We start from the raw sequence: 26,576 nt of genomic DNA on the forward strand, positions 1-26,576 counted from the left end.
TTGTTTTCAACCAACCTTTAACCTAAATCCATTGTCATAGTGACATTGTTTTGTTGATTTCATGTTGAATTTATGTTAGCCTAAATAAATAAAATAGACGTTGAACTGACGTCTGTGCCCAGTGTGCTACATCTATAGCCTACAGAAATATATTTATTTAGCAAATAAACCAAGCAGCCATTAAAATACAGCCAATCATGCTGCCCAAATCACCTCCTCGCCTTCGGTCCTCCCATTTTGTCCCTCCTGCGAGCAGCCACGCTTTTGGCTTTCCTGAATCACTCACACGTTTATTATTTGGCTTTGCTAAAATCACTCTCGTTTTTTTAAGTGGATGGTATAAATGATATCATTTGATAGGCGGAAAGAAAACTAAAAGTGGATTTGTTGCCAATAAATCGACGTTTGCAACAAAGTAGTCGCTCACGCGCGGTGGTGGAGGAGTTCTCAATTATTGTAACTTTTTCCGTGTGTTTTTCTCCAAAGAAAGAGGGAGCGAGAGCTACACGCTTTAGGCGCACGGTGCGTTGAAAAATAACTATTTACAGAAAATATTATTCTCACCATAAAATTTCATATTTTTAATTGTTATTTGGTTGCCTATAACAGTGATTATCCGGGGACAACGCCAAACGGATTAATAGCGTCAACCCACCCGGGATGGAGCAATCCCGTTAACTTTATAGCAAGAGCAAAGCTCTGTTTGTAGGCTAATAGCGGAGCGGACTCTTCCCGTCACGGTGCCCGGTTAATGTGAGCTGGATATCCCGTCACGGCACTATGGGCTGCGGGTTGAGGAAACTGGAAGACCCGGAGGACAGTAGCCCGGGGAAGATCTACTCCACTCTGAAGAGACCGCAAGTGGAGACCAAAACAGACACCGTTTACGAGTATGTGTTACTGGACTTCAGTTTGGAAGGTATGCATTAGGATATCGTCTCACATTCAGTGATAAAACAAAATGGGCTACTTTGGATTTATTCTAAACAATATTTCTTTAGATATTGACTAGGATACACTAACTGAATGCAAGAAAACAAAGAAAAACATGAATTACTATTTTCTTCTGAAATAACCTGGGTTACTTTAAAGTCTTGTCCCCATTTTGACAATGTATGGCTTTTGGTTTTCAAACATTGTCTTACAAATTGAAGATTTGCTTTTCAAATACAAGCGTCTTTCTTTGGGCTGATCCTAATTGGAACGAACTACACGTGTGTATCCTGATTCCTGTGGCTGCTCTCTGTTCTCCTAGCAACCGCTGTAATTTTATCAACCAGAGAAATAGGTCAGGATATTTTCTTTTCGCGTGCGCGCATCCATGTGGGATGAACGATACAGTAACTTCTGCAGACACCTGCCACCACATTAGAATATGATAGATGATCATCTGGAACTGCCACAACAGCCTTCGTTAGACAGAATACATTTTTAGTGTAATCCCTACCACATGAGGAGCTTTGGAAACCCAGGCTGCCTGATGTTGTGCCCATGACCTATTTTGAAGGGAAATAATGATTAAGTTAGCCGACCATGTGAACAGTGGCTGGTGTCCTTTTGGATTGAGTGTTGTTGGTTTATAACGACGTGTCTGGTAGAATCGATACAATGGTGTTGAACCCAAATAATGGTGTTCAATGCCATCCCATAATACAGGGTTTCCTAAACTCGGTCCTGGACATTGCCTAAATTCATTTTTGTATATACCGAAATCCTGGTAAAGAACAAAACATAAAAACATGGCCTCATAGACTTTATTGAAATACTGTACTGCTTATTGTAAATATCAAATGATATGTCTAGTACTACACTACCAGTCAAGTTTTACAACACCAAAAATTCAAGGGTTTTTCTTTATTTTTTAAACTATTTTCTACATTGTAGAATAATAGTGAAGACATCAAAACTATGGAATAACACATATGGAATCATGTAGTAACCAAAACAGTGTTAAACAAATCAAAATATATTTTATATTTGAGATTCTTCAAATAGCCCCCCTTTGCCCTGATGACAGCATTGCACACTCTTTGCATTCTCTCAACCAGCTGCATGAGGTAGTCACCTAGAATGCATTTCAAATAACAGGTGTGCCTTCTTAAAAGTTAATTTAATGCATTTGAGCCAATCAGTTGGGTTGTGACAAAGTAGGGGGGTATTCAGAAGATAGCCCTATTTGGTAAAAGACCAAGTCCATATTATGGCCAGAACAGCTCAAATAAGCAAAGAGAAACAACAGTCCATCATTATTTTAAGACATGAAGGTCAGTCAATCCGGAAAATGTCAAAAACGTTGAAAGTTTCTTCAAGTGCAGTCGCAAAAAACATCAAGTGCTATGATGAAACTGGTTATCATGAGGACCTGGCCTCCACATTCCCCCAACCTCAACCAAATTGAGATGGTTTGGGATGAGTCGGGCGGCAGAGTGAAGGAAAAGCAGCCAACAAGTGCTCAGCATATGTGGGAACTCCTTCAAGACTGTTGGAAAAGCATTCCAGGTGAAGCTGGTTGAGAGAATGCCAAGAGTGTGCAAAGCTGTCATCAAGGCAAAGGGTGGCTATTTGAAAAATCTCAAATATAAAATATATTTTGATTTGTTTAACACTTTTTTGGTTACTACATGATTCCATGTGTGTTATTTCACAGTTTTGATGTCTACAATGTGGAAAACAGTAAAAATAAAGAAAAACCCTTGAATGATAGGTGTTCTAAAACTTTTGACCGGTAGTGTACTATGTACAGTGGGGGAAAAAAGTATTTAGTCAGCCACCAATTGTGCAAGTTCTCCCACTTAAAAAGATGAGAGAGGCCTGTAATTTTCAGCATAGGTACACGTCAAATATGACAGACAAAATGAGAGAAAAAAATTCCAGAAAATCACATTGTAGGATTTTTTATGAATTTATTTGCAAATTATGGTGGAAAATAAGTATTTGGTCACCTACAAACAAGCAAGATTTCTGGCTCTCACAGACCAGTAACTTCTTCTTTAAGTGGCTCCTCTGTCCTCCACTCGTTACCTGTATTAATGGCACCTGTTTGAACTTGTTATCAGTATAAAAGACACCTGTCCACAACCTCAAACAGTCACACTCCAAACTCCACTATGGCCAAGACCAAAGAGCTGTCAAAGGACACCAGAAACAAAATTGTAGACCTGCACCAGGCTGGGAAGACTGAATCTGCAATAGGTAAGCAGCTTGGTTTGAAGAAATCAACTGTGGGAGCAATTATTAGGAAATGGAAGACATACAAGACCACTGATAATCTCCCTCGATCTGGGGCTCCACGCAAGATCTCACCCCGTGGGGTCAAAATGATCACAAGAACGGTGAGCAAAAATCCCAGAACCACACGGGGGGACCTAGTGAATGACCTGCAGAGAGCTGGGACCAAAGTAACAAAGCCTACCATCAGTAACACACTACGCCGCCAGGGACTCAAATCCTGCAGTGCTAGACGTGTCCCCCTGCTTAAGCCAGTACATGTCCAGGCCCGTCTGAAGTTTGCTAGAGTGCATCCAGAAGAGGATTGGGAGAAAGTCATATGGTCAGATGAAACCAAAATAGAACTTTTTGGTAAAAACTCAACTTGTCGTGTTTGGAGGACAAAGAATGCTGAGTTGCATCCAAAGAACACCATACCTACTGTGAAGCATGGGAGTGAAAACATCATACTTTGGGGCTGTTTTTCTGCAAAGGGACCAGGACGACTGATCCGTGTAAAGGAAAAATGAATGGGGCCATGTATCGTGAGATTTTGAGTGAAAACCTCCTTCCATCAGCAAGGGCATTGAAGATGAAACGTGGCTGGGTCTTTCAGCATGACAATGATCCCAAACACACCACCCGGGCAACGAAGGAGTGGCTTCGTAAGAAGCATTTCAAGGTCCTGGAGTCTCCAGATCTCAACCCCATAGAAAATCTTTGGAGGGAGTTGAAAGTCCGTGTTGCCCAGCGACAGCCCCAAAACATCACTGCTCTAGAGGAGATCTGCATGGAGGAATGGGCCAAAATACCAGCAACAGTGTGTGAAAACCTTGTGAAGACTTACAGAAAACGTTTGACCTGTGTCATTGCCAACAAAGGGTATATAACAAAGTATTGAGAAACTTTTGATATTGACCAAATACTTATTTTCCACCATAATTTGCAAATAAATTCATTAAAAATCCTACAATGTGATTTTCTGGAATATTTTTTCTCATTTTGTCTGTCATAGTTGATGTGTACCTATGATGAAAATTACAGGCCTCCCTCATCTTTTTAAGTGGGAGAACTTGCACAATTGGTGGCTGACTAAATACTTTTTTTCCCCACTGTACATAATAAGACTGTGGTACTTGTTGTCAAGTTCAACCCTAAATACCTCTGGGTTTTTTCTTAAAATGATCACAAAGCATGCTTGAGTATGTTATTGAAATGAGGAGCAGTGACTGGAGAGAGAAAGAATATGTATAATAGACGTCCTGAGGGTCTGTTTTGGAGCATACATAACCCTGAAAGTGACTGAGCTCCATTCCCAAGTGAGGAGCACCTGGCCTGCAGATGTCTCCGAGGCAAAGCAGACAGCACATCACCAGAATATATCTCTCTCTCTCTCTCTCTGCTATGTCAATCAATAGTAAAAAGGACTGCTGTGCCTACTGCTTTTCATGCCTTTATGTATTGCGTGTCTGGCTGTGACTCCCATGACCTCCGGTACCAGGCCAAGTGACTCCCATGACTTCCAGTACCAGGCCAAGTGACTCCCATGACTTCCAGTACCAGTGCATTCCACTGGATAGATAGACAGGCTGACTGATTAGAATGTTCTCTGCTGCAGAGCCTCTGAGACAGATGTTTCAGTGTGAGGCAGAGCCAAACAGATGAATAAAGATTAGAACTAACGTCCTTAATCACCCACCTTGGATCTGTTTCATTGTTGTTCTGGGCCTTAGGCCAAACTAGTGGGATTTAGCTTTAGTATTAACATCAACACTGGACCTGCCTGATGATTGGGGATTAGTTAGAACCCACGACATGTTCCCTCTCCTCTCCCTCAGTTCTCCTTGAAATAAGGAAACATTTCTGACACACACGAGTGCAAGTAAACAACATCACAGTAAAGCATGCATGCAAGCGCACAAAAACTCAAACTCAAAATCAGACGGCCCATGCTCTGACATCATAACACGCTCATCACATTCCAACAGACTGAACAAACATATCATATATTTACACACAAAACACACTCTCACTCAAAACCAACACAAACACCTTAGACTAAGATAACAGATAATAACAGCTTGAATTTGACTACGGTTTAAAACAGAAAGATCCTGGCAAGACCAGATCACAGTGAAATCTTTAGACGAGTGGGTGGCCAGGGAAGCGGTGAAAGGGAAGCTTTTGAGCTCGCGGTGTCTCTGTCATCTCACCGTGTGTGTGGTGGGTCCCACCTGAGCTCTAGAGTAAGGACAGTGACACTTCGACCAATAGCTCCCTAGAGGAACTCAATGCCAGGCTATTCATCCAGCCTCCAGTGTCACACACACGTCCGTCTCTCTAACCTGGGCTCGCCAGCCCTTCGCTGGCTGCCCCTCCCATTCCCTGCACACCCCCACCCTGCAGCCCAGTAGCAGCTCAGCCCAGTAGCAGCTCAGCCCAGTAGCTTGGCCTCCTTTTAAAACTCCATTACTCCTGCCTGTGGCGGAAGCAGAGGCCAGGGGCAGCACATCAAAGTGACTAATGGCTAAAGCCTCACAAGCTGATTAGTTCAGCCCCGCAGTGCAGTCAGTGTGGTAGGAAGGAGGGAGGGATGGGGGAGAGCTGTAGCACTCAGCTGGACCCAGGACAGAGGTTGGATGGCAGCCCGTGAAGAGAGGGGCAGAGTGAGGTTGGATGGCAGCCCGTGAAGAGAGGGGCAGAGTGGGCATCACACTGTTGATCCACATGGGCTCTACTGGGCTGAGTGTGGGATGAAGGGATATGAGGAAGGGGCTGGTTGGATGGATGGATAGATATATTAGGTTGGAGGATAGATGTACATTAAGGATTTGTAGATTAAGGTGTCTGGACAGATGTATTCATTAAATACTGTAGTTGGATGGGATTGAAGGATAAATGAAAGGATTTAAGGATGAGTGGATCCACCCATCCTGGTATCCTAAAATAGTATGACTAAAGTCCAAGGTTGGTTACCTCTAAACTTGGATTTCCCATGAGTACCAACGTGAAGTTGGATTTGAATCCATTTTGAATTCAATCACAAACAGCGTTGTCAAACTATTTTATAATTTCTATAAAATAATATTTTAATAGACATTTACATTTCTTTACCTTTTAAAAGAAATTATCTAAAAACGTGTGAACTCAGATTTTTTTCATATTCACATATATTATAGCTTAGACCCTATTTTCACATAATCTGATTTTTTTTATTGTTGTGCCCACCATCGGTTGAGACACAACATGCTCACATCAACAGCATAATCCCAGAAACCCTAGACCCACTCCAATTTGCATACCGCCCCAACAGATCCACAGATGATGCAATCTCTATCGCACTCCACACTGCCCTTTCCCACCTGGACAAGAGGAACACCTACGTGAGAATGCTATTCATTGACTACAGCTCAGCATTCAACACCATAGTGCCCTCTAAGCTTATCACTAAGCTAAGGATCCTGGGACTAAACACCTCCCTCTGCAACTGGATCCTGGACTTCCTGACGGGCCGCCCCCAGGTGGTAAGGGTAGGTAACAACACATCTGCCACACTGATCCTCAACACGGGGGCCCCTCAGGGGTGCGTGCTCAGTCCCCTCCTGTACTCTCTGTTCACCCATGACTGCATGGCCAGGCACGACTCCAACACCATCATTAAGTTTGCCGACGACACAACAGTGGTAGGCCTGATCACCGACAACGATGAGACAGCCTATAGGGAGGAGGTCAGAGATCTGGCCGTGTGGTGCCAGGACAACAACCTCTCCCTCAACGTGACCAAGACAAAGGAGATGATTGTGGACTACAGGAAAAAAAAGAGGACTGAGCACGCCCCCATTCTCATCGACGGGGCTGTAGTGGAACAGGTTGAGAGCTTCAAGTTCCTTGGTGTCCACATCACCAACGAACTATCATGGTCCAAACACACCAAGACAGTCGTGAAGAGGGCACGACAAAGCCTATTCCCCCTCAGGAGACTAAAAAGATTTGGCATGGGTCCTCAGATCCTCAAAAAATTATACAGCTGCACCATCGAGAGCATCCTGACTGGTTGCATCACCGCCTGGTATGGCAACTGCTTGGCCTCTGACCGCAAGGCACTACAGAGGGTAGTGCGTACGGCCCAGTACATCACTGGGGCAAAGCTCCCTGCCATCCAGGACCTCTATACCAGGCGGTGTCAGAGGAAGGCCCTCAAAATTGTCAAAGACTCCAGCCACCCTAGTCATAGACTGTTCTCTCTGCTACCGCACGGCAAGCGGTACCGGAGTGCCAAGTCTAGGTCCAAAAGACTTCTCAACAGCTTCTACCCCCAAGCCATAAGACTCCTGAACAGCTAATCATGGCTACCCGGAATATTTGCACTGCCCCCCCACCCCATCCTTTTTACGCTGCTGCTACTCTGTTAAGTATTTATGCATAGTCACTTTAACTCTACCCACATGTACATATTACCTCAACTACCTCAACTAGCCGGTGCCCCCGCACATTGACTATGCAACGGTACCCCCCTGTATATATAGCCTCCCTACTGTCACTTTATTTTACTGTATATATAGCCTCCCTACTGTCACTTTATTTTACTTCTGCTCTTTTTTTCTCAACACTTTTTTGTTGTTGTTTTATTCTTACTTTTTTTGTTTAAAATAAATGCACTGTTGGTTAAGGGCTGTAAGTAAGTATTTCACTGTAATGTCTGCACCTGTTGTATTCAGCGCATGTGACCAATAAAATTTGATTTGATTTGAATACAGGGTGGGTGTCATGTCAATCATAGAAATATAATTTATAGAATGGACCTATCCTTCAGACCACTGCAATTTAGATGTTACACCATTGATATTTAAATTAAATTGACATTCTTACTTCTTATTACTACCACAAAGATGGATGCCGATCCACCCACCGTCGAATGTCAACTTAAATGGTAATATCTATTCCATTATCTATATTTATATGATTTCAATAGATTTCGTTTGGAGGATTGACAGTATAATTTAAAACAACAGATATTCCCATTCAAGTCAACATTCTCAGATGTGTGGACCTCCAACCATCTTTGTGGTACCATTTGAAAGTTGAAATGTCAATTGTATTCCCATTTTAGTACATGTATCAGCCAAAACATGAAACCCACCCTGTATTCAGGAGCATTTTTTGTCTGAACCGATGGCAGGCACAACACAAAAAGCGAAACAATTGGAGTTTACGCCTTTTTAGATAATTGATGTTAAGGTATGTTTATTAAAAAAGTAAAATTAAACAAATGTTTGACAACCGTGTTTGTACATTTTTAAATGATATCAATCTCAACCGTTTGTTTTCCAGTGATGACGACATGGATGTCTCATGGTATGGTGGGGTATGCAAAATGGGTCAACTTCGAGCACCTTTATTATTATAATTATAATAATAATAATAATAATATGCCATTTAGCAGACGCTTTTATCCAAAGCGACTTACAGTCATGCGTGCATACATTTTTGTGTATGGGTGGTCCCGGGGATCGAACCCACTACCCTGGTATTACAAGCGCCGTGCTCTACCAACTGAGCTACAGAGGACCACCTCTTGAATGTTTAGGCATTCAGGTTTAAAAAGTCACTTTCTAAGCACTTCTACAATGGGCAAATACTGTATGTAAGGAAGGTTTCGTTCAAATCAAAAACGGTGCTGTGAAAAAATGATTGAATTCAAATGGATTTACCCAGAAGCATATCAAATTGGGTGTCAAATTAACACTATGAGCATATCTTTGGGAACTGAAGGCATAGATACATTTTTAAACCATTTTCCATTTAAAACAATTAGGCATAAGTAAAGGCTTTGATTTCTGGATAAACAGATGGAAAGGTGGTCTTAGAAAAGATATACCAGAAAAAGTCTTAAAACGTATCAGAAATAAATAAAAACACAACAATGTTGATGTAATGGCACTTGCCAACTAATATTAACACTTCTATTTAGTTTAGGATAAATTGTTTACCTTCTGTAAGTTTAAGAAATGGTGCCCTTGTGCCTTGTAATTACGCTACCAAAAACCCACATCTTTAAACTATTTTGTGATTCTCTCTATCATGAGGATGGAGGATAATGAAAGTTCACAGAAGTAACAAGTAATGGTAGACCAACCAAATGGTTATCGTGATTTTACTGATATACATTTTCTTTATGAATTATTACGTGATTAAAACGTAGAATTACCAAAAAAACTGAATTGCTGCAACTGAATTGGCTACAATGGGAAATAATAATAGTCACAAACTACAGTTGGGTCACCTGCTACTGACCTCCCTTCCACTGGCATACTGTTATGTTCAGCTGATAACTGTTTTCTTTGTCTTTCTGTTGTCTGGTAGTCAAACCAAGAGCATTTAAACAGTTATCTCTCTCCATCTTCTTTCTTTTCTTTCTTTCTTCAGGTTGGATGAGTTAGACAAATTATTTTCCAATTAGCTTCAGCCGGCTGTATGCGAAGGTGGCCAAATTGGTTTGACTTCGGATAGCCTCTCTCTGGGGCTAGTTGGGGACCATCAATAAATGGGACTTACCTTTTAGTTTTCTAATTAAATGCTTTCAATATTTGTATATTCATTTCAAAAATGTATAGTTAGAGGTTTTTAAATCATTGAAATTTGGAGCTATTAGAATGTTTTACATATTGTCACATGTACATTGTGTAATTTACCGATGGTACCTAACTAGCTCCATATGGATATCCAAAGTCAACCCACATTTACCACGGGTATTACGATTGGTTCGCATGCAGCTGCACTCCGAATTGATGATTACTTGTGTGCTGCCAGCTGTGGGCATGTGGGCAGGATTGAAACAAACCTAACCTTAATTTACATTGTGACGCAGTCATGACCACAAGTCTCACAAAACAAAGTTTTGGACGAGACTGACTTTATGACCAAAATTATTCTATTTACACTTTGTAGTAAATTTTGACAGTAGAATGACTCATATCGATGCCACAGGCTGTTTTGTAAACGAGAAGTTGGTTTTTAGGGGCAGTTGCTCTTTAAGTTTGGAGGAGACTACAAGGTCAGTGGTACTCAGCCGACCTGGCTGGCGTTGTGATATGGTTCAACACTGTGAAGAATCAATTCTGCTCGGCTCAATTGAGTTTCCAGTGAACTCGAGGGACCCTGATAGGCAGAACGGTGTACTGTTTAGCTAATGTAATGATCTGCTAGCAGAGATGGATACATTAGTAGGTCAAGTGCCTTGATAATCATATTAAGATTACTCTTTCCTCTTTGCTATGAGATCGACAGTATCACACTCGCTCTCCGCTTTAATGTTTATCTCCTGTATTCCTGTAGTACAGTGCCTTCAGAAAGTATTCACACCCCTTGGTTTTTCTCCCCACATTTTGTTGTTACAGCCTGAATTTAAAATGGATTAAATTGAGTTTTTTTGTCACTGACCTACACACAATACCCCATAATGTCAAAGTGGAATTATGAAGGACACCTATTGATAGATGGGTAAAAAGAAAAAAAGCAGACATTGAATTTCCCTTTGAGCAAGGTGAAGTTATTAATTACACTTTGGATGGTGCATCAATACACAGGGGCAATTAAACCACTGTTTCTCTCAAATAAAAAGCCTCCCAAGATAAAATGATGATTAAAAGCATCACTTCTCCCATTCTTCTCAGTTATGACGCCAGAGTCAGACAGAACCTGCCAAGGCAAGTGATAGAGAAGAGTCAGAGAAAGAGCTTAAAAAGTAGCTTGATTTAGCTTTCTTACAGATACAGGCGTCCTTCCTAACTCAGATGCCAGAGAGGAAGGAAACCACTCAGGGATTTCACCATGAGGCCAATGGTGGCTTTAAAACAGTTACAGAGTTTATTGGCTGTGATGGGAGAAAACTGAGGCTGGATCAACAACATTGTAGTTACTCCACAATACTAACCTAATTGACAGAGTGAAAAGAAGGTAGCCTGTACAGAATAAAAATATTCCAAAACATGCATCCTGTTTGCAATAAGGCACTAAAGTAATACTGCAACAAATGTGGCAAAGCAATTAACTTTTTGTCCTGAATACAAAGTGTTATGTTTGGGACAAATCCAATACAACACATTACTGAGTACCACTCCATATTTCCAAGCATAGTGGTGGCTACATAATATGGAAGTCCAGAGAGGACATATGAATACAAAAAATCCCTCATTAAGTCGATCAGAACTTATTTATGTCATGATCACGACATAACAAAATGTTTTTATTGATTGTTACAATAAGGGATGGTACATTTAATGCTAACATCATGCTTTCAGTTTATAAGTTAGACTGTTAGCAAGCTCAAATGCCGGCATTTGAGTGGTATTTTTAATTGTCTGTATGTTTTGCCCATTGGCAATATGTTCCCATGTTATTTTGTCCAAAAAAGAGGCCTTTTCCCTTACCTTGAGCTAAGCCCTCTTGGGGCATCTAAGCCCTTATGGGGCATTTAAGCCCTGAACGATGCCTGACAGGCAGCCCTGTCTCCCAGGCTGTATGCCACCACCAAGACCACAGCCAATCGCATTTAAGCAACAACGCAGCTACATTTTACATTTACATTTTAGTCATTTTAGCAGACGCTCTTATCCAGAGCGACTTACAGTTAGTGCATACATTATTTTATCGAACCCACAACCCTGGCGTTGCAAACGCCATGCTCTACCAACTGAGCTACATCCCCTGCCGGCCATTCCCTCCCCTACCCTGGACGACGCTGGGCCAATTGTGCGCCGCCCCATGGGTCTCCCGGTCGCGGCCGGCTACGACAGAGCCTGGATTCGAACCAGTATCTCTAGTGGCACAGCTAGCACTGCGATGCAGTGCAAAGCTACAGTGCCTTCAGAAAGTATTCATACCCCTTGACTTATTCCATATTTTGTTTTGTTACAGCCTGAATTTTCTCACCCATCTACACACAATACCACATAATGACAGTGAAAACATGTTTTTAGAAATGTTTACACATTTATTGAAAATGAAATACTGAAATATCTCATTTACAGAAGTATTGTAATCAAGATACATTAGTGTTTTTTTTTCATTTAAAAAAATTGTTAGAATTGTTCTTCCACTTTGACATTCCGAAGTATTTTGTGTAGATCGTTGACAAAAAAAAAGACAATGAATCCATTTTTATCCCACCTTATAACACAGCAAAATGTGGAGAAAGTCAAGGGGTGTGAATACTTTCTGAGGGAATCAATCGAGCATCACTTTCTCTCTTTTTTTTTTCTATTTTCTTTTAGTGTCCTTTTACCCTAATTCCTTCTCTTCTCACTCTCTTTTCTACTTTTGTCAGCTTTCTTATCCTTCTTTCTCACACACACAAGCTTTCTGGCTCATAAAATCTTTCTGTAAACCCCCCTTTTTTTTGCATCACACTTGGTATCTCAGTCCTTCTCCTTCCCCCTCTCATTTCTCCCCATTTTCTTGTCTCCTTCTTTCCACATTCGCCCCCTCTCTCTTCTCCCCTCCTGTGCTCCCCCTCTTCTCTCTTTTTCTCACACACAGTGGAGAACAGAGGGCTCAGTGTGTATGTTTTCAGGGGTGAGCTGTGGGGATGGAAGGGGGTGTGAGGGGGCTTTAAGAAGGGAGACAGAGAGCGACAAAAGCGCCCCGGCCAGAGAGACATACGTGTGTGTTAGTGACACTGGAAACTGAATGAATAGCCCGGCATTGAGCTCCTCTAGGGAGCTATTGGTCGAAGAGTCACTCTCCTTACTCTAGAGCTCAGGTGGGACCCGCCACACACACACACCCGGTGAGATGACAGAGACATCGCCCGCTCAAAAGCTTCCCTTTCACTGCTTCCCTGGCCACCCACTCGTCTAGAGATTTCACTGTGATCTGGACTTGCCAGGATCTTTCTGTTTTAACCGTTGCCAAATTCAGCCAGGCCCTGCCAAATTCACATGGAAGAAACGTCCGTAACAAGCTGTTATCTCAGTCTCAGAGGTGTGTGTGTGTGAGTGAGTTTTGAGTGTGAGTGAATTTTGTGTGTTTGTTCAGTCTGTTGGAATGTGTTGAGTGTGTTTTTATGTCCAAGAATGGGCCGTCTGATTTGGTGTTGTGTTTTTGTGCGCTTGCATGCATGCTTGAGTTTGATTGTGTTTACTTGCACTCGTGTGTGTGTGTGTGGCACAGAGCCAGGCCCTGTGAACAGCCCCTCTTTGTGGACACAGGAAGTATGGTAGTTCTATAGCTCTCCAGACAGACCCGTGAGAAAACAACTCCACTAGATTACACCTCACATATTATCAACACAACGCCCCCTCATCACTGACAAGAACCAACTTCTAAACAACAACCACACCACATAAACAACAATCCAGCAGCACAAACAGCCAACACTAATTTATCAATGCAAGAGACACCAAACTCGATGCAACACTGCAAACCAATCGAAAAACAAAGTGCCAATGCCAGCCTTAATTTATCAGCAAAACATGGCTCCAGTTCAAAAATTAGCTAACCAATGTAAGTTAAGCACCACCACATTGGACACACTTCCACAGCTGGAGCAGGAGCTATATACAGTGTGTATATATAGCACAGTGTGTGGTGGTTCCATGGTGGTGGGGCCTGCCCTGGGTTAGTTGTTCGGGTTAGTGGTGGAAGGGAAAGCACTGGAGGAACAGATGTCTGTCTGTCTGATCAGCATAGCAAGAGGAAGCTGGGAATGTGTCTTGTTTTGGAACCATAAGCTGCACTCTATGAGAAAGGTTGGCGAAATGTTGTGTTGTTGAAATGTGAGACTAACCACGTTTCCATCCAACCATTTCATGCGGATAAATTACCTGACGAAAAAAGTCACGACCGGGCTGATGGAAACAGGAAATGCCGGTACAATTTTATAAATGCCGACAGACAATTTGTTTGTTCGACAAGGTAGGATCTTTTTGTGTCTGTAAAATTAATTATGAGAGAAATGGCGGTGGAAACGCCTTTAAGCGCAAATATTGATAAAATAACCATCATATTGAAGTAACTTGGAGTCACGCGATGGTATGTTGTGTGGTCCTCCCACTACGACTCGGGAAAGCGTGCAGTTTATTAGGATACAGATTCAATAAATTATGAACTTCACAGGGTGGTGAATGTGCAAGGTCATGAGCTTGATGCTCCTTTCCAATAAATATCAAGGGTCTTATTCTGGTGACAAGATGATCGATGCTTAGCTGCCGTTTGAAGAATAATATCGCTCTTATCCATAATAATATCATAATGTAGGTAGCCTTCCTGCACTGTATCTGCGAGCTGTTGGCTAGAGAGCATGTGCACATTTGCTATATAACTAAACAGTTTTTGTGACGAAACTATCAGTAAAGTTGAAAATACTATGGAAACCCATTTAACTTGTATTTTTCACTCGGTACATGGGAATTGAATGGCCAAAGTTATTTTTATGTGCACTATGTCATCACGCACAGGCTTTTACAGTGGCTTGCGAAAGTGTTCACCCCCTTGGCATTTTTCCTATTTTGTTGCCTTACAACCTGGAATTAAAATTGATTTTTGGGGGGTTTGTATCATTTGATTTACACATCATGTCTACCACTATGAATATGCACATTCTTTTTTATTGTGAAAGAAACAAGAAATAAAACAAAAAAACTGAAAACTTGAGCGTGCATAACTATTCACCCCCCAAAGTCAATACTTTGTAGAGCCACCTTTTGCAGCAATTACAGCTGCAAGGATATTGGGGTATGTCTCTATAAGCTTGGCACATCTAGCCACTGGGAGTTTTGCCCATTCTTCAAGGCAAAACTGCTTCAGCTCCTTCAAGTTGGATGGGTTCCGCTGGTGTACAGCAATCTTTAAGTCATACCACAGATTCTCAGTTGGATTGAGGTCTGGGCTTTGACTAGGCCATTCCAAGACATTTAAATGTTTCCCCTTAAACCACTTGAGTGTTGCCTTAGCAGTATGCTTAGGGTCATTATCCTGCTGGAAGGTGAACCTCCATCCCAGTCTCAAATCTCTGGAAGACTGAAACAGGTTTCCCTCAAGAATTTCCCTGTATTTAGCGCCATCCATCATTCCTTAAATTCTGACCAGTTTCCCAGTCCCTGCCGATGAAAAACATTTCCACAGCATGATGCTGCCACCACCATGCTTCACTGTGGGGATGGTGTTCTCAGGGTGATGAGAGGTGTTGGGTTTGCGCCAGACATAGCATTTTCCTTGATGGCCAAGAAGCTCAATTTTAGTCTCATCTGACCAGAGTACCTTCTTCCATATGTTTGGGGAGTCTCCCACATGCCTTTTGGCGAACACCAAATGTGTTTGCTTATTTTTTTTCTGGCCACTCTTCCGTAAAGCCCAGCTCTGTGGAGTGTACGGCTTAAAGTGGTCCTATGGACAGATACTCCAATCTCCGCTGTGGAGCTTTGAAGCTCCTTCAGGGTTATCTTTGGTCTCTTTGTTGCCTCTCTGATTAATGCCCTCCTTGCCTGGTCCATGAGTTTTGGTGGGCAGCCGTCTCTTGGCAGGTTTGTTGTGGTGCCATATTCTTATAATTTTTTAAATAATGTATTTAATGGTGCTATGTGGGATGTTCAAAGTTTCTGATATTTTTTTTATAACTCAACCCTGATCTGTACTTCTCCACAACTGACCTGTTTGGAGAGCTCCTTGGTCTTCATGGTGTTGCTTGCTTGGTGGTGCCCCTTGCTTAGTGGTGTTGCAGACTCTGGGGCCTTTCAGAACAGGTGTGTGTACGCATACCCCGAGAGCATCTGGTCAGCGCGGCGGTGGCACAGGTATCCTCATCTCTCCCAAGTGGACATTCTCTCTTTCCCCCTGACCCATCTATCTCCTCATTTGAATTCCATGCTGTCACAGTCACTAGCCCATTCAAGCTTAACATCCTTATCATTTATCGCCCTCCAGGTTCCCTTGGAGAGTTCATCAGTGAGCTTGACGCCTTGATAAATTCCTTTCCTGAGGATGGCTCACCCCTCACAGTTCTGGGTGACTTTAACCTCCCAAGTCTGCCTTTGACTCATTTCTCGCTGCCTCCTTTTTTCCACTCCTTTCCTCTTTTGACCTCACCCTCTCACCCCCCCCCCCCCCCCCCCCCCCCCCCCCCCCCCCCCCTACTCACAAGGCAGGCAATACGCTTGACCTCGTCTTTACTAGATGCTGTTGTTCTACTAATCTCACTGCAACTCCCCTCCAAGTCTCCGACCACTACTTTGTATCCTTTTCTCTCTCGCTCTCCTCCAACACTACTCACTCTGCCCCTACTCAGATGGTAATGTGCCGTCGCAACCTTCGCGCTCTCTCTCCCGCTACTCTCTCCTCTTCCATCCTATCATCTCTTCCCTCTGCTAAATCCTTCTCCCTCCGATCTCCTGATTCTGCCTCCTCAACCCTCCTCTCCTCCCTTTCTGCATCTTTTGACTCTCTATGTCCCCTATCCTCCCGGCCGGCTCGGTCCTCCCCTCCTGCTCCATGGCTTGATGACTCATTGCGAGCTCACAGAAGAGGGTTCCGGGCAGCTGAGCGGAAATGGAGGAAAACTAGACTCCCTGCGGACCTGTCATCTTTTCACTCCCTCCTCCACTCCCTACATTCTCTTCCTCTGTTTCTGCTGCTAAAGCCACTTTTTACCACTCTAAATGTCAAGCCTCTGCCTCTAACCCTAGGAAGCTCTTTGCCACCTTCTCCTCCCTGCTGAATCCTCCTCCTCCTCCTCCCCCTCCCTCTCTGTGGATGACTTCGTCAACCATTTTGAAAAGAAGGTTGACAACATCCGATCCTCATTTATTAAGTCAAATGTCACCGCTGGTCCTGCTCACACTGCCCTACCCTATGCTTTGACTTCTTTCTCCCCTCTCTCTCCAGATGAAATCTTGCGACTTGTGACGGCCCAGCAACCTGCCCGCTTGACCCTATCCCCTCCTCTCTTCTCCAGACCATTTCCGGAGACCTTCTCCCTTACCTCATCTCGCTCATGAACTCATCCTTGACCGCTGGCCATGTCCCTTCCATCTTCAAGAGAGCGAGAGTTATACCCCTCCTCAAAAAACCTACACTCGATCCCTCCGATGTCAACAACTACAGACCAGTATCCCTTCTTTCTTTTCTCTCCAAAACTCTTGAGCGTGCCGTCTCTAGCCAACTCTACTGCTATCTCTCTCAGAATGACCTTCTTGATCCAAACCAGTCAGGTTTCAAGACTGGTCATTCAACTGAGACTGCTCTTCTCTGTGTCACGGAAGCTCTCCGCACTGCTAAAGCTAACTCTCTCTCCTCTGCTCTTATCTTTCTATACCTATCTGCTGCCTTTGATACTGTGAACCATCAGATCCTCCTCTCCGAGTTGGGCATCTCCGGCGCTGCTCACTCTTGGATTGCGTCCTACCTGACAGGTCTCTCCTACCAGGTGGCGTGGCGAGAATCTGTCTCCGCACCACGTGCTCTCACCACTGGTGTCCGCCAGGGCTCAGTTCTAGGCCCTCTCCTATTCTCTCCATCACGGTTGACAGCTCCATTGTGTCCTCCTCCCAGAGTGCAAAGAACCTTGGCGTGACCCTGGACAACACCCTGTCGTTCTCCGCTAACATCAAAGCGGTGACCCGATCCTGCAGGTTCATGCTCTACAACATTCGCAGAGTACGACCATACCTTACACAGAAAGCAGCACAGGTCCTAATCCAGGCACTTGTCATCTCCCGTCTGGATTACTGCAACTCGCTGTTGGCTGGGCTCCCTGCCGGCTGGGCTCCCTGCCTGTGCCATTAAACCCCTACAACTTATCCAGAACGCTGCAGCCCGTCTGGTGTTCAACCTTCCCAAGTTCTCTCATGTCACCCCACTCCTCCGCACACTCCACTGGCTTCCAGTTTAGGCTTGCATCTACTACAAGACCATGGTGCTTGCCTACGGAGCTGTGAGGGGAACGGCACCTCCTTACCTTCAGTTGATCATAAGTTGAATGCACCAATTTGTAAGTCGCTCTGGATAAGAGTGTGTGCTAAATGACGTAAATGTTATGGGACAGTCCCGTCTCTCCAGACTGATCTTCTCTCCACTCTCTATCTCCTCTGGGAGTGACTAGGGAACAGAATGGGCCTGCTAAAGAGATTATAAACAGACAGACAGACATAGGAGAAGATCTGATTGGTGGTCAGGTCAGTTCAGGACTGGGACTCCTCTGGGGTTAATCTTCAGACAGAGGAAGAAGGATGTCCTGCTGCTGGCCTCTACTTCTCATTCCTCTAGTTTCTGTTGCTTGTGATTTTATTGACTCACTCTGTTCCTCTTTCCTCCTCCTTCTCTCTTTCTTCTTTCCTCCTCTCCTTGCCACTTGACCTCCCGAGTGGCGCAGTGGTCTAAGGCACTGCATCGCAGTGCTAGCTGTGCCACTAGAGATCCTGGTTCGAATCCAGGCTCTGTCGTAGCCGGCCGCAACCGGGAGACCCATGGGGCGGTGCACAATTGGCCCAGCGTCATCCAGGGTAGGGGAGGGAATGGCCGGCAGGGATGTAGCTCAGTTGGTAGAGCATGGCGCTTGCAACGCCAGGGTTGTGGGTTTGATTCCCACGGGGGCCAGTATGAAAAAATAAAAAAATAATGCATGCACTCACTAACTGTAAGTCGCTCTGGATAAGAGCGTCTGCTAAATTACAAAAAATGTAAATGTCATCCTTTCTGTTCATCTGTCTCCTCTCCTCTCCCCCTCCAGGTAGTCGCCCCACGGTACAGTATGTATCCACTCTGTGTGAGCTGCCCCAGGCCCTGCAACCCTATTATACCCAGGGCTATGTCCTCACCACCCTGCATCCCATCATCCTTTCTGTTGGACGTACACGCTCCCTGCCCTTCAGCCTGCTTTACCGAGCCATACTCGCCCGACCACGACCCAGGTACCAGACACACACACACACAGGAGCTGCTTCTCCAGGTAGAAATTGCCCCATTTCTAGAATCAGTTTGAACCATTAGGAAGGTAAAACACAGACTGACCTGAAATCTGTGTCTAGGCCTAAGTCGTCACAACAACCCCTAAAGGTGTCCACATGCTTCCCAGACGAAACAGTTCGGAAGAGTTCGTGCATATATTATGGTGACATTTTTGTTAGTTTTGGACATCGGTGAGGGTTTTTTCAGCTGTTCGGGGACACACATTATTTTCTGGAGGCAAGCTGAAGTTCGGAGCCGAAGTCTACGCTTCTTTGTCGGTGATTGGTCAACAGTAGGATTTCTCCAATAAAATATTTGTTGTCATTCAGTGTTAATTGACTCGTTTTCATGCAAATTCTTTCATTGAGAAAACTGCACCAAACATCTTAGTTAGATGTCAAATTGCGCGACTAAGATCTCCTCGGCAAAAGGGTAAACATTTATGACAGATTTCTTGAGTTATCTCAGGTTAATTCTGGCTATTTTGGGGAAGTGTATACTGGTTACGGCGTCTCAAAATGGACAAACAGTACTATTGCCACTTTTTTCTCATTTTTCAAGCGAAGGGAGTATGCGAGCACACTCGTTCGGTTTGCTAGCCGCCAGCCGAACTGAAGCATGCTGACGCCTTAACCCCCCACCATCCCTTAATGTATCTGAGCTCAGCATTGAAACAAGCCACCCAGACTTATCCCAGCCAACCTGGGAAATATATGAATGATAGATGTAGCTGCATATTGAATGCAAAGTCAGTGGGAGGTCAGACTGCTGTTTAAGAAGGAAGGGCGGGGGGTGACTCCTGGAGAGGATGTTTTGGGGGGCTCTCAGCTTCAGGGGCTGCCATTGGGTAGAAATGTACCCTGACAACAACATATCTCTCAATAGGGTTGCAGAGCCTCACACATGGTGCCCCCTGTGTTATTGTCATACCTGTAATATTATTATATTTAATTAATATAATTAAAATATAAAGGTGTTTTATTTTAATATGTATATACTACAGTATATACACTACCTATTTGGTATGGTTGTTTATCCTTTATGTAATGCTTAGAAAGTAGTCGTCATCTCATTAATGATTTATAAGTTTTGTGCAAACATTGACAAAAACAAATCAAGTATGAACTCTCCAGCTGGATAGGGCTCAGTAGCGTGATACCATTTACCAAACTAATCCATACAGATCTTTACAGCCACCAGAGTAGCTAACAGTCAAAACACATGAATGACGAATGAATGACCTGTATGCCGCTTGTGATAATCAGTGATTAACAGTTTGAACCTGACTGAATATCTGTCTCTTTTCATTTATTTTATTTTATGTTCTCTCCTCTCTTCTCTGTCTCCTAGCAAGCAGGCGGTGTCCATGTGTCACAGTGTTCCGGTGTTGAGGGTGGAGGAGTGGCCTATCCCAGGAGAGTCCCTGACGGTGGACACTGTTAGAGCACTCATTGACAGGGTGAACAGTAGTGCCCGGGGGGGCGTGAGGTTTGTGGGCTCGGTGCTCCAGCAGGCTGGAGGAGGGGGCAGTAACGGTAAGGTGCCTAGCCCCAGGAGGGGCTGCCGATCCCTCCCACGCACCCCTCCATGTACCCCTCCTGGAGATGGAGACAGAGACCTGGAGGAGCACAGCCCTACCTACAGCCCTGGTGAGATTCTTGTTTTCTTTCCTTTTCTCGTCCCGTGTCTCCTTTCCTCTCCTTTCCTTTCCTTTCCTCTTCTCTCCTTTCCTCTTCTCTCCTTTCCTCTCCTTTCCTTTCCTTTCCTCTTCTCTCCTTTCCTCTTCTCTCCTCTTCTCTCCTTTCCTTTCCTCTTCTCGTCCCGTGTCTCCTCTTCTCTCCTTTCCTCTCCTTTCCATTCCTTTCCTTTCCTTTCCTCTTCTCTCCTTTCCTTTCCTCTTCTCTCCTTTCCTCTTCTCTTCTCTCCTTTCCTTTCCTTTCCTCTTCTTGTCTTTCCTCTCCTCCTCTTTTCTGTTCTCATCTTTCCTCAGCTCTCAGGCTTCCACTTTCTCATGACTTGGAAGGATGGCAATGTGAGACTACTTCTCTCCTCATCTGTCTCCTCCCCTGAACAATGTTGACATGTGGGTTGTGATGTCAGTGTAGTTCAGTTGAACTCTGTGTTGTGTGGCCTTTCCTGCCCCAGGGCTATCTGTCAGAGATAACCCTCACCCACCAAGCAGGGCACAACTCCTCACTACAGAGACAACCATACAGACTGACATGTCTTTGTCCTAAGCAGAGCAAGTTGAGTTCGTTATAGTTCCCATAACCTCATTGAATGTGTTTTATCTCTGCATCTTCTTTCTTCTCCTCCGTGATGGCTAGAACTGGCAGATTGAACTGACTCTCTCTCTCTCCCTCTCCCCCCCCCCCCCCCTCCATCTCTCCCTCCTCCCCCTGTCTCCCTCCTCCCCCTCTCTCTCAGACCTGAGGTTGCTGGTGTTTTTCCACTCGTGGGCACCAGGCTGTGCTCCGCTGGACGCTCTGGCCTGCCAGTACCACCAGGGGGCGCTGTCCATGCGCGTTTCCAGGAAGGGTCAAATGGTCAGCGGGCTGGAGGCCGATTGGCTGGAGCTGACTGCAGCCTACTACCGTAAAGGCTGGTCATTGGTGGACTCGTTTGTGTACTGGGACACACCCAAAGGTACTGTCAAATACAAAGATATAGAGAGACTTCTAAGGTGGATGTAAGATTAATGTACATCAGTGACATCTTGCTTAGGAGTTGTAAGGCCTCCTCATCTTCTTCCTCCTCTCCCTCCCTCTTCTCCCACTGTGGCTATATTTGGAGCTCTCTTCCCAACCTGGCTTCCTGTTCCGCCATAGACTGGCAGCATAAAATCCACATAATTTGTAGACATCTGGGGCCTGAGAATATAGCACACGGGGGTCTGTCGCTCTCTCACACACAGCCTATTGCTTCATGTCTTTAACTACCTCATTGTCATTCCAATGACATACTTTCAGTACTGACTAGAATTCACTGCCTCATGTAGAGCATTGTTCACATTGCAGTTCAGCAGCTATGTTAAGGTATCTGGTGATGCACGTCTGTCCACCGATTGCATTCGTGTAACTCATAGCTTATATATGATTTAATGTTTTCTGGTTGATATGCATTGTGTGTTGATACACTGAACAAAAATGTAAACGCAACAAGTAAAGTGTTGGTCCCATGTTTCATGAGCTGAAATAAAAGCACAAAAAGCTTATTTCTCTCAAATGTTGTGCACAAATGTGTTTACGTCCCTGTTAGTGAGCATTTCTCCTTTGCCAAGATAATCCATCCACCTGACAGGTGTGGCATATCAAGAAGCTATTAAACAGCATGATCATTACACAGGTGCCACAGATGTCTCAAATTTTGAGGGAGCGTGCAGTTATTAATTCCGCTATGCCCTCAGACAACCCATCAAACAGGTAAAGCATCAATACAGGACTAAGATTGAATCCTACTACACCGGCTCTGATGATTGTTGGATGTGGCAGGGCTTGCAAACTATTACTTCAAAGGGAAACCCAGCCGCGAGCTGCCTAGTGACCAGACGGGCTAAATGCCTTTTATGCTCGCTTCGAGGCAAGTAACACAGAAGCATGCATGAGAGCACCAGCTGTTCCGGACGACTGTGTGATCACACTCTCCATAGACGATGTGAGCAAGACCTTTAAACAGGTCAACATTCAACCTCTCCCTGACCGTGTCTGTAATACCTACATGTTTCAAGCAGACCACCATAGTCCCTGTGCCCAAGAACGCCAAGGTAACCTGCCTAAATGACTACCGACCTGTAGCACTCATGTCTGTAGCCATGAAGTGCTTTGAAAAGCTGGTCATGGCTCACATCAACACCATCATCCCGGAAACCCTAGACCCACTCCAATTCACATACCGCCCCAACAGATCCACAGATGATGCAATCTCAATTGCACTCCACACTGCCCTTTCCCAGCTTAACAAATGTGACAGGTGGGAAATGTGAGAATGCTGTTCATTGACTACAGCTCAGCGTTCAACACCATAGTGTCCTCAAAGCTCATCACTAAGCTAAGGACCCTGGGACTAAACACCTCTCTCTGCAACTGGATCCTGGACTTCCTGACGGGCCGCCCCCAGGTGGTAAGGGTAGGCAACAACACATCTGCCACGCTGATCCTCAACACTGGGGCCTCTCAGGGGTATGTGCTTAGTCCCCTCCTGTACTGCTTATTTACCCATGACTGCATGGCCAAGCACGACTCCAACACCATCATTAAGTTTGCTGATGACACAAAAGTGGTAGGCCTGATCACCGACAACGATGAGACAGCCTATAGGGAGGTGGTCAGAGACCTGGCAGTGTGGTGCCAGGACAACAACGTGAGCAAGAAAAAGGAGCTGATCGTGGACTACAGGAAAAGGAGGGCCGAAAACACGCCCCCATTCACATCGGCAGGGCTGTAGTGGAGCGGTAGAGAGCTTCAAGTTCCTTGGTGTCCACATCACCAACAAACTATCATGGTCCAAACACACTAAGACAGTCGTGAAGAGGGCACGACAACGCCTATTCCCCCTCTGGAGACTGAAAAGATTTAGCATGGGTCCCCAGATCCTCAAAAAGTTATACAGCTGCACCATCGAGAGCCTACTGACCGGTTGCATCACTGCCTGGTATGGCAACTGCTCGGCATCTGACCGTAAGGTGCTACAGAGGGTATTGCGTATGGCCCAGTACATCACTGGGGCCAAGCTTCCTGCCATCCAGGACCTCTATACTAGGCGGTGTCAGAGGAAGGCCCTAAAAATTCTCAGACTCCAGCCACCCAAGTCATAGACTGTTCTCTCTGCTACCGCACGGTACCGCAGCACCAAGTCTAGGTCCAAAAGGCTCCTTAACAGCTTCTACTCCCCAAGCCATTAGACTGCTGAACAATTAATCAAATGGCTACCCAGACTATTTGCATTGACCCCCACACACTGCTGCTACTCGCTGTTTATTATCAATGCATAGTTACATGTCCCTACCTACATGTACATATTACCTCAATTACCTCGACTAACCTGTAACCCCGCACATTGACTCGGTACCGGTACCCTGTGTATATAGCCTTGTTATTTTTATTGTATGTCTTTTTTTACTTTAGTTTATTTAGGAAATATTTTCTTAACTCTTATTTTCTTAACAGCATTGTTGGTTAAGGGTAAGCATTGGTGGTCCTCTGTAGCTAAATTGGTAGAGCATGGTGCTTGTAACGCCAGGGTAGTGGGTTCGATCCCCGGGACCACCCATACGTAAAAATGTATGCACACATGACTGTAAGTCGCTTTGGATTAAAGCGTCTGCTAAATGGAATATTATTATATTATTATTTCACGGTTGTTGTATTCGGTGCATGTGACAAATAAAAATGTGATTTGATTTGACTGTAGGAATGTCCACCAGAGCTGTTGCCAGAGAATATCATGGTAATTTCTCTAACATAAGACGCCTCCAAATTCGTTTTAGACAATTTGGCAGTACGTCCAACCGGCCTCACATCCGCAGACGACTTGTATGGCGTCGTGTGGGCGAGCGGTTTGCTGATGTCAACGTTGTGAACAGAGTGCCCCATGGTGCCGGTGGGGTAATGGTATGGGCAGGCATAAGCTACGGACAATGAACACAATTGCATTTTATCGATGGCAATTTGAATGCACAGAGATACCGTGACGAGATCCTGAGGTCCATTGTCGTGCCATTTATCCGCCGCCATCACCTCATGTTTCAGCATGATAATGCACAGCCCCATGTCGCAAGGATCTGTACACAATTCCTGGAAGCTGAAAATGGCCCAGTTTTTCCATGGCCTGCATACTCACCAGACATGTCACCCATTGAGCATGTTTGGGATGCTCTGGATTGATGTGTACGACAGCGTGTTCCAGTTCCCACCAATATCCAGCAACTTCGCACAGCCTCTGAAGAGGAGTGGGACAACATTCCACAGGCCACAATCAACAGCCTGATCAACTCTATGCAGGAGATGTGTAGCGCTGTATGAGGCAAATGGTGGTCACACCAGATACTGACTGGCTTTCTGATCCATGCCCCTACTTTTTTTTTAAAGGTATCTGTGACCAACATATGCATATCTGTATTCCCAGTCACTGTAAGTCGAGCGTCTGCTAAATGACTAAAATGTAAATGTAAATGTAATGTGAAATCCATAGATTAGGGCCTAATTTATTTATTTAAACTGACTGATTTCCTTATATGAACTGTAACTCAGTAAAATCTTGGAAATTGTTTCATGTTGCATTTATATTTTTGTTCAGTATAGTTTGCTGACTGATGGTCTGTCTATGTGTGTGTGTGTGTGTGTTGTGTTGTGTTGTGTTGTCAGGTGAGCCCGTGCCCAGGTCCCTAGAGGGGCTGTTTGTCTATGAAGAGAGAAGTACTGCCCCTCCTGCCAACGACACTATCGTAGTGGAGCAGTGGACCGTCATCGAGGTAAGAGAGCCGTGTGTGTGCATGCGTTATGTCTTACCTGAGTGTGTGAGTGTCAGCCAGTGAGGACAGGTGAATGTGTTGCAGTAGGTATTCCCTAGAGAAGATCCTGTAAGGAGAGAGAGGTTAGCATTACGTCTGTGTGTGTGGGGGGAGAGAGAAGTTAGCATTACGTCTGTGTGTGTGTGGAGAGAGAGAGGTTAGCATTACGTCTTGTGTGTGTGTGGGGAGAGAGAGGTTAGCATTACGTCTGTGTGTGTGTGGGGAGAGATAGGTTAGCATTACGTATGTGTGTGTGGGGAGAGAGAGGTTAGCATTATGTCTGTGTGTGTGTGGGGAGAGAGAGGTTAGCATTACGTCTGTGTGTGTGTGTGGGGGAGAGAGAGGTTAGCATTATGTCTGTGTGTGTGGTGAGAGAGAGGTTAGCATTATGTCTGTGTGTGTTGGGGGGGAGAGAGGTTAGCATTACGTCTGTGTGTGTGTGGGGAGAGAGAGATTAGCATTATGTTTGTGTGTGTGGGGAGAGATTAGCATTGTGTGTGGGGGGGATTAGCATTATGTCTGTGTGTGGGGGGGAGAGATTAGCATTACGTCTGTGTGTGGGGGGGAGAGATTAGCATTATGTCTGTGTGTGGGGGGGAGAGATTAGCATTATGTCTGAGTGTGGGGGGAAAGATTAGCATTATGTCTGTGTGTGGGGGGGAGAGATTAGCATCATGTCTGTGTGTGGGGGGAGAGATTAGCATCATGTCTGTGTGTGGGGGGGAGAGATTAGCATCATGTCTGTGTGTGGGGGGGAGAGATTAGCATCATGTCTGTGTGTGGGGGGGAGAGATTAGCATCATGTCTGTGTGTGGGGGGGAGAGATTAGCATTATGTATGTGTGTGGGGGGGAGAGATTAGCATTATGTCTGTGTGTGTGTGGGGAGAGAGAGATTAGCATTATGTCTGTGTGTGTGTGGGG

General features: G+C 44.7%; 1 protein-coding gene across 3 annotated transcripts in view; it reads left to right on the forward strand.

The window, feature by feature from the left end:
• Nucleotides 1-265: 265 nt before the first annotated feature.
• The window catches only part of LOC311129574 (raftlin-2-like), a 30,467-nt gene continuing 4,156 nt past the window's right edge, over nt 266-26,576 (forward strand). For 2 of the 3 annotated variants that reach the window (XM_084161912.1, XM_084161914.1), the window contains exons 1-5: nt 266-919; nt 18,929-19,109; nt 20,497-20,795; nt 21,574-21,792; nt 25,509-25,615. In XM_084161912.1, coding sequence (XP_084018038.1) covers nt 781-919; nt 18,929-19,109; nt 20,497-20,795; nt 21,574-21,792; nt 25,509-25,615 — 945 coding nt within the window. In that variant the 5' untranslated portion in view covers nt 266-780. The remainder of the gene's footprint in view (nt 920-18,928; nt 19,110-20,496; nt 20,796-21,573; nt 21,793-25,508; nt 25,616-26,576) is intronic. The other variant, XM_084161913.1, reaches the window with a different exon arrangement.

This window comes from Coregonus lavaretus (assembly GCF_964263955.1).
Source record: "Coregonus lavaretus genome assembly, chromosome: 5".
NCBI lineage: Eukaryota > Metazoa > Chordata > Actinopteri > Salmoniformes > Salmonidae > Coregonus > Coregonus lavaretus.